The sequence below is a fragment of the Dermacentor albipictus genome, chromosome 1, assembly GCF_038994185.2.
Source record: "Dermacentor albipictus isolate Rhodes 1998 colony chromosome 1, USDA_Dalb.pri_finalv2, whole genome shotgun sequence".
NCBI classification, from domain to species: domain Eukaryota; kingdom Metazoa; phylum Arthropoda; class Arachnida; order Ixodida; family Ixodidae; genus Dermacentor; species Dermacentor albipictus.
Window position 1 is genome coordinate 356,232,147 of NC_091821.1, and position 9,179 is coordinate 356,241,325.

Here is a 9,179-nt window from a genome sequence, read left to right on the forward strand (position 1 = left end):
CGCCAGTCATGGCTAAGGCTATTGAAAACATCGGTAAACAAGACTTTCGGCCAACGCGGACTGATGTTTTCTTGCATGGCACTGGCTGCAATTCGAATGAACGAACAAGGCCTCAAACGTTAACAGCTGTTTAGCATTCATTTGTTGCGATGTTATGAACTAAATACAGCTGCTATGGAAAGACAGAGTAATGCTAACTTGTAGTGCGCATCACTTGTTTACTATTAATTTCTTGTTTTTTTTTTGGGTGGGGGGGATCGCATATTATTTGGCTACGCTGAAGTATTACCGTCTTGACTCGAGGAACGCCATGCGCGGCTCTGCCAAGGAGCGAGTATGTGCGCCGGCGGCCGCCATCACCGGCAAGCTCCAGCTCCAACACCACGGCAGAACCATCCGTATCAGGTGGTTCCTGGCGCACGCCGGCGAGTGTGCATCCTCACCGAATCTCAACGAGATGGCCCATTTGGCGGCGCGAGCGCTTACCCTCCGCGGCCCCGAGAGTTACCGTTCCGCGCCGTGGTTCGAAACCAAGGACCGAGTGACCAGTCATGGCGAAGTCACCAAGTGTTACCGCTTAGCTCGACGGACAATGCCGCCTCCCCACCCGGCACTCTGTCGGGAGGAGGCCGTCATCCAAGGCAGACAGGGAACGGGTCACGCCTCGCCCCGGCAGTACTACACGTGCTTCACCCAGAACTCTATCCAAGTCGTGTGGGCGGTGTTTCTGCAGTGGGTTCGGCAGACCAATGGCACATCATGTGGGACTGTGCCAGATGTGCTGTTATCGCCTGCCTATGTGCGGCGTGGGACGTCACGACAGATAGCTGGGCGCCAACTGCGTGCGCCAAGCTACTTTACCACATGACGTCCCCCCGCCCCTCAAGTGTATACTATCGGCCAGCACAATAAACAAGGGGCTTTTTTCCTTTCGTCACCTTGAGCGCGGCTCGTCGACTGTTCATTCCGACACGAATACGCGTCGCGCTCGTACGCAATGTCACCACACCAGGTTCCTGACCGAAGCTACCTCCAGGACATACACGCCCTAACTTCAAATCGCAGTGCAGTCTATAGACAAGGACACGCAACTATGGGTCGTCCAGCAGACCTGGGGTGATATCGAAAAGCACAAGCCTCACGACCCACCACAAACGGGACGAACCGGGGTCGTACAGAGTAGGGCATAACACTGGGTCGACGCTTGGCCAGCCTCACGACGCGTTAAACCGTCGTTTGCCGCCACTTCAAAAAGGTTATTCCTATACTATCCTTACCGTCTACATTTGTGCAAGCCTATCATCCACAGTTGTTTAGATGGCCTTACAAAGGGGGTATTGATACAGCTGTATTCAGGCTGCTCTAAACATTGTGCTGTGAACACTGCGCACACATCTTTCACAAGATCATAAGCACACATCAATCACGGTAACAAACAGACAAAAAAAAAGCTTTTTAAGTTTGCAGTGCATCGATTTTTTACATATGATTGGCGACCTTAATGCGACAAGCAATATTTCTTATAATGGGTGTGCAGTTGGTGATGGGGATATGTTTTATATATTATGATCATTATTATGATGTCTATTCTATCCCCATGGGACCCGTGAATCGCGCAACCTGGCGGGCGCATCGGTAGGCCCACCAAGTGACAGTCTTGCTGCCAGCCGCAATGCCGAGTAATATACCGCGGCGCAATATATCATGTAATCGCTGTACCCAGTTGAAACTCCGTAGCAAATCCCCCTATCCCTAGTATCCTGGTTGCGACGTTGTTGCAATGGCTATCCATCAAGCGGCCGTGCTCGATGCACAGATGTCTGTTGCGGATGGGGCGCTATCGCTTTAACATATTTAAGGCTACATATCCCTTTGGTCACCTCGGCGCATTCATTCTAGGGGATGGACGAAGACTGTAGCACATATCAATATCACATACCACATGTCGAATTACCCTATGGCAAATATCCAGTGAACCAAGCAGTCTACTAGGTCAGAGCGCAGCCATCAGCAAGTTGTCGATTCGGCCACATACCCAGCGGCCCATGCCGTCTTATCTGCAAGACACAAGTCAGCACATACCGGCATTAGGAAACTTGGAACTAGTGGCAGCTAGCAGACCATTTGTAACTTGGATCACTGGGTGAAACAGAATAGACACAAACGGACAAACTGAACATAGGAGGGGGAATCCCTAAAGAATACTAATTGCACTACAAAACTGATTCTCTTTAGATGAAAATGACCATCGCGCTTCTTCGCCTGCCTAGGGAAGCAGACACTGTGAAGGTGCGCGCTGCATTTTCATTTTTTTTCTATAAACGTTCTTCCTCTTCCTCCTCCTCCTTTACAAACACGAAGAATCCTTTAATACTGGGTTTCTTGCGTTGCAACGGTGATAAAACCGAGAACTCAAAATATGATGAGCCATTCCACCCTGTGAGAGTGAATGACCAGCGAAACTGTGTAGCACACGACAACGAGGTGACACAGAATTTTGAACAAAGGTGCGAATATATTTATTGTCTTGATCGGTGGTCATTGTGACTGATGGTACGCACACAGATTTATTTTTATACACCCGCGTTCATTCGCGTTGTACATCCTTTATATGCATTCGCGTTTTCATTTCGCGATACGTTGAGGCAAACAATTTGAAGGAGAAATCACGGATAGCCCCTTTTCGGTGGAAATAAAAGTTCTTCATTCATTCATTCATTCATTCATTCATTCATTCATTCATTCATTCATTCATTCATTCATTCACCGCACAGACTATGAGTGGGCCAGTGCCATCAGCGGCTTCGCAGAGGGATGGGTAGTACGGGAACGCCGGCTTGATGAGTGGCAACGCAACGGAGCCACCCATGGAAGACGACGACGAACGCGCGAGCAGTAGCACGAGCTCGTTCGCGCAGTTGCGTCGAGGGACGCCGAAGAGCCAGCTGTGGTATAAGACGACGACGAACGCCCGAGCAGTGGCACGAGCTATTGATGATGATGATAGTTCTTGTTCACTCAGATTTCTTGACGGAGACGAGAAATGCATGGAACCCCAGCCATAAACAGCTTCTCTTTAAAACCAGCTCGACAATGGAGAAAAATTTTGTTAAGTATAGCTGCAGTTTAAAGCTGGGCAGGCACTTCCAAGCTTTGCTGGCCACATCCAATCGGGTCGGATTTTGGTGGGCGAGGTCACCGCGAGGGCATGCGGCACGGGAACGAGGAAGAAGAACAAGTGAAGCGGGGCGAAGCGGACGCTCCGCAAGACCTCTCCAGCCCCCAGGACGAAACCTCACGACGGAGGCAGCGCTGCCGGTGACGGTCGCTCGGCCGGGCGGCCGCCCCGCGGCTGGTCCCGAGACGACCGGCGCCGCGGGTGGCCCTGGGCCGACGCAACTCGAAAATTCGACCTCAGTCATGTGCATCGTGATGACCCTCGTAGTAATGTTCGCCCTGGTCGTGCTGCTCCAGACGCGCATGATCGACAACGCGTCCTTCCGCGACCTCATGGTCCTGCGCGGCGTCACCGCTGGGCGCAAGCGCACCGGCAAGTTCGACCTGCTCGAGCCGGACCCCGGCGAAGACGGCGTCTCGAAGCCCGTCAACGCCACCGCCGCCGCTGCCGCCGCTGCTGCTTCCGCTGCTGGGCCTGCCAAGAAGGCGGCCGCGAGACGGCGACCGCCGTCCGGAAGCTACCTTCCCAAGCGGGTGTTTGACAACGAGGAGGTAAAGAGAACCCTCGTTTCTTGAGACCATTGTTATTGTCCTCATGATCCGTAGGCACAGGTCCACCGGGCGTAGTTCCGCAGGTTATATGGCAATTTATTAGATGAACGAGAAGAAAGGGGGCTAACCGAGGGGCCCGATTTTTATTAGACATATCATAAGAAGCCAACAAACACTGACACCAAGGACAACATAGCGGAAATTACTTGTGCTTAATAAATGAAACAAAGAAACGATAAATTAATGGAAATTAAAGTGGATGAAAAAACAACTTGCCGCAGGTGGGAACCGAACCCACAACCTTCGCATTTAGCGAAGGTAGTGGGTTTCATTTATTAAGCACAAGTAATTTCCCCTATGTTGTCCTTGGTGTCAGTGTTTGTTCGCTTCTTATGATATGACTAATTGATTAGATGGTCACACAGACAACTCCACACAGATCAGGGAGGTCATCATTTTTTTTTATTTTGCAACTCGACGCTGGCGAGCACATAGCTATATCGAATGTCTGTCACGCTGTTAACCATACGGTACCTATGGTTACTAGATCACTACGGTTAAAGATTACTAGAGGGAACTTTGATGGGCAGCAAGGGCAGCTACGGCATCTCCGATTGGCTCAAAACATCATCAATAGAGAATCACTCAGTCCTCTTCGGCGAATAGCCGAAGAGGACTGAGTGAGAAACTACTGCGACACTATTTCGGACCCTACAAGGTCATCCGACGTATTGGCGCACTGGACTATGAGGTCGTGCCAGACGGCATTTCGCATTCACAGTGGTGCCGCCCTGAAGTGGTCCACGTGGTGCGTCTTAAACCGTTTTACGGACGCTAACGAACTTCCCTTATTTTGTTGTTTTCTTTGCTACGAGTGCTTATTTATTACTTTCGTTTGTATGCAGCATCGGGTCGATGCTTTTTAAGAGGGGGGTAATGACACGTGTACTTATCTTTATCGGGCGACCACGTTTGGCCGCCTAACAAATGTTATCGTGCAGCGCAGGACACGCCAGCATGTAAAAGAAGTTTCTGGAATGTTATCGATGGTTCCCTCCACTGTCTTTCAACGCAACTTGTGTAATCTGATTGCATGTATGCGCGACGTGAATAGTGCAAAACTTTGTGGAAGGCACGCGGGTCCCATCGGTTAATCTGGAACATTCCACGACTGATCTATAAAAGCCGACGCGCTTGACCCGCTGATCAGATTTCCGACGATCGCCGACCGTGTTCGCCGCTATCGTTGTGCTATAAGTGTAGCCTGTGTTGTGGGCACAGGTTTGCCCAATAAAAGCTAGTTTTGTATTCCACCATACTGCTTCTTTCTTCACCGTCACTACCACGTGACAATATGGCTAAATTGGACAGTTTCCAGAATAGCATACCAGCATCCTAGTGATGGATTGGCCTAAATCACGTCCTTCCGGTTAAAAACGAGCTTGTTACTTCGCAAATTGATCCTTTCCAACAAAATGTTGCGTTAGAAATGCATCAATTCGCGATGATTATGCAGACACACTGACTTCTGCGTTTAGAAAAGTAGGACTGGTTCGAATTTTAGGGCGATAAAGGCCGTGTAGTAACTAAAGCTACATGAATGTCTGAAACCGCAAGCATGAAGATTAGACAAATCTGTGTACTAACCATCATTCTCATGGCGGCTGAACGATGGCAGCACCATACTTTCCCTATATACTAATTGCAGCAGGAAACTGCATGCTCGGAACCAACAGTCTACTAGCCTACGTATATCCCAGATTACACAAAGGCTTGCTGCCGCACAATGTAAAGCGCATTCATACAATGGGCGCCAGAGGCTAAATAAAATTTCAGGCTTATTTTATTGGTACCTATAATTATGCGAATCTCCTGAATGTCTGAAGTTCCTAGGACGTATTCGGAATCGGCATCGCAACGTTCATGAGCCCAGTAAAACCTGTTAAGTTCGCGTAAGAGGAAGCTTCAGCTCGGGTGCTCCTATCTATGTACATGTAAAAGGAGAATTAATTTTTCTCTGCAACCACTACACCGAATTCAACGAGATTTGTTGCATTTAAAGGAAAACTTAAAATCTAGTTACTGTGTATTTCGAATATTTTATTTAGCTTGTAATTTTTTTTAAAGTTGCCAAAAATTGCACATTTTCAGCAAACGAAAGTATCAAGTTTAAAACTCTGTAACTCAGCAATGAAAATTGATATCACAATTCAATGAATTGCATATGATAGTACATATAAAGCGGACAAAATTTATGTTAGACGTGAATCTGAAAAAGATTACTAGTATGGAAATACAGATTTTGCAGAACCCTCGTACTCAACGTAACAAATTCAGGTAAGGTATAAATTGACATATCGAATTTTTCCGCTTGAATGATCTAATGAATGCCGCTTACAGAACCGCGATATCTGTTCTTGATACAAAGCTAATAATTTGTAAACTTCGTGCTTCTATTTTTTTCGAACGTTCCAATTTTTAAAAATTCTTTTCAGAAAATTTAGGCCCTATATCTAAATTCCGCTTCAAACAGTCACTAGAATTTAGCTTCTCTTTCAGATGCAACAAATGTAATTAAAATTGGTTCAGGGGTTATCTCAGAAAAGATTTTTTGCGTTTTACATCTATTTGAATAGGCGGCGTTGGAGTTGGGTCCAAGCTAAAGCTTCTTAATGTTTACGACAAGAACAAACACTTCGAAAAAGGTCAATTGATGTTACTGGTGCACAACGTTGCTATTAAACCATATTGTTATTTATGCCCACCGATATCTTCTTTCACTTACGAAACTTTGCAATAATTACTTAGCGACTAATAATTAGCATTGCAAGGGCACTTGCCTTGTGCCTCCTGACGTATGATGAGTTATCGATGGGCATTTACAAAATGCATTAGTTTAAGGCTTAGCCACGGTAAAAGATTATGCAGATCTATGCAATGAGCGTGTTGTAACCTATGTGAAGCGAAGCTATATGAAGGTGTAATTAAATGATGTATAGCTAAATGCAATGCGTACATTTGTGTTTATTATCATGATATTCAATGCGTATCTCATATAATGCTTATTTTATGCAGCACCTAAGTGGCAGTTTTTATCTCGTGGAATGTTTATGTTTATACACCACACCGTTAACAAGCAATGTCGAAATGGAAACACCAAGTCGGGCAGATACACAGTGTGAGACGTCTACGCGGCGATGTTACGAAGACAACCACGATGTATGGCACTTGCCCAGGGAATAATGGTGATGACAGGCATACACACTCAGAAGGACGACACCTGTTAGCATTTATATAAACATCTACGTCGTTTACATCTAGATTTAGGGACTCTGTACACTTTGTGTTACAGATAGCCGGTAGCACGTAAGTTGACCAAGAATGGGATAGCCGAAATACAAAAAAATAACAAAATCAAGTAAGCCAATGCACTATCGTACCATAATGTCTGCGTTTTAAATGTACCTATATGATCCTATATTGAATGTACAGCAGTCATTACGTGATAAATTGTTTTATTAATCAGAAGGCAGGTAGACCGCTGGTACTACATTGTCGGTTAATGTACGTGCAGTATATACAATCGTGCATGGACATCGGCACGACAACAAGCAAAACCTTGTGAAGAAAGTTTCGCTTACAGAGTGTAAATTTCGTCTCGCGGTAAATTGTCATTTATACATTGTACAAATCACAGTGCTGTGCATAAAGATGATTGCTACATGTTAGCTGCAGAGACATATTGCAAATTGTATTGTGCAGTTCACAATGATACACACACATGTACTAGAAATTGTATCAAAGACTTCTCAAAACAACACTTAGTAATTAGAGCCAGTGTATTATTGCCAGCAAGGAGCGCTGAAATGTGCGTGTAACGTTTACATCATGTATTGGCTATTGACTCGACCTTCTTACTGGTGGAGAAATCTTAGCTAAACGTCTACAGTGATGAATGGTGGAAACGTTGTTTGCGTCCTACGTGTGAACATGGGTACTGCCATCAGTGAGCTTTAAGCTGCCTTTATTCGCTTTCGCTTCAGGTAGTTGCCAAGGACACCGCCATCGAAATTGTGTCTGAAGACGCTGATCTCCCATCCACGCTGTTGCCCGAGAGTGCGTTGAGCCGCACGGCACGATCCGTCTGCATGGTTCATGGTAGCCGAAGCGGCAGTAACGGGCGCCACCACCCGCGGACGTGCAACTCGCTAGAACTGCAACCGAGCGACCTACCAACGCACCTCTGCACAGACATCGTGTACTGTTGCTTCGGCCTTGACCAGTTCTTCAACGTAACCACGACGCCAGAGACGCTGCGTCTCGTACAAAACCTGCCACGAAAAACGGAGGTCACCCGATTCTGGCTTGCCGTTGGCGATGGCGAAGCCTCCAATGGGAAGTTCGCGGTGGCTTGCCGCGACGAAAAATCGGCCCTCACACTCGCCATGAACATCCTCAGCTGGCTGAAGGCGTATGACTTCGGCGGCGTCTTCCTGTACTGGACGTACCCGTCCCTGCAGGAGACCCAGCTGCACGTCAAGCTTCTGAGGCTGATGAAGGAGCTGTACAAGCTGACGGGCAAACTGGTTGGCACAGTCGTACCGTACGAGCAGCAGTTGCGAGAGCACTTCGATATGCCGGCCTTAGTTGCTCTTCTCGCCCCATACAGCATCCTCGTTACGCCACCAGTGACGGCCGCCCAGCAGCCTTCCTTTGCGAGGACCTTCACGCCGTTCAAAGTGGACTTTCTATACAAGTACAACCGCATCCTCTGGGAGACCAAGGACAACATCCTTCGCAAGGACGGCAGGTACCATCTCTGCTACATGACATCCCTTGCCGGCTGGTCCTTTACCATGGCTCGTACTACAAACAGAAGCAACCCCGGAAATATGGCTCTGGGTCCCGGAAAGGCGTTTCCTGGATCGGGACAAGCGGGACGCCTGGCGTTCGATGACGTGTGCAAGGCCACGTACGAAATCGAAGATGACACCAAGTACAGCGTGGTTGCGATCAGGGGGAGGAACTTTGTGTCCTACATGAATCCGAAGGTGTACCGGAAGGTCATGTACGCCCTTGCAAACGCCACAAAACATGGCGGCTGCTTCGGCATTTGGGACATGAACTGGGATGACTACTGCGGTTTCTGCGGGTTGGGCAAGTTCCCCTTCAGCGGCGTCCTTTACAACGTCCTCTTCGAATCTGGCCGGGTGAAATAAAAGAACCCAGCTCCTGCAGCGACTTCGGTAATGTGTTCTATGCTGAATATAGTAATGTTATCATTTACGGAGTGGATCGTAACTGTCTAAAGCGGCATATTAGCGTGCGGCACAGCAAGATAGCAAACTTGGTTGATTAATAATACTAAAGGAGTATTTAAGCCCATTTACCCCATCTTAGAAATAGCACTTGCCATGTAGCACTTTAGCGAAAGTGGCCTGCGCTGTACT

The 9,179-nt window shown here is 47.6% G+C and overlaps 1 protein-coding gene across 1 annotated transcript; it reads left to right on the plus strand.

The window, feature by feature from the left end:
- Window positions 1-3,047: 3,047 nt before the first annotated feature.
- On the plus strand, window positions 3,048-8,971 carry LOC135902300 (acidic mammalian chitinase-like). The gene is made up of 2 exons (XM_065432269.1): window positions 3,048-3,729; window positions 7,773-8,971. Exons 1-2 carry the CDS (start codon window positions 3,094-3,096, stop codon window positions 8,946-8,948), a joined length of 1,812 nt encoding a protein of 603 aa, XP_065288341.1. The 5' UTR covers window positions 3,048-3,093; the 3' UTR covers window positions 8,949-8,971.
- The last annotated feature ends 208 nt before the right edge of the window (window positions 8,972-9,179 follow it).

Coding starts and splice junctions, on each gene's coding strand:
- LOC135902300 (XM_065432269.1), top strand. CDS start 3,094: ATGGAGAAAAATTTTGTTAAGTATAGCTGCAGTTTAAAGCTGGGCAGG. Junction 3,730..7,772: donor GGGTGTTTGACAACGAGGAG/GTAAAGAGAACC, acceptor CTTTCGCTTCAG/GTAGTTGCCAAGGACACCGC.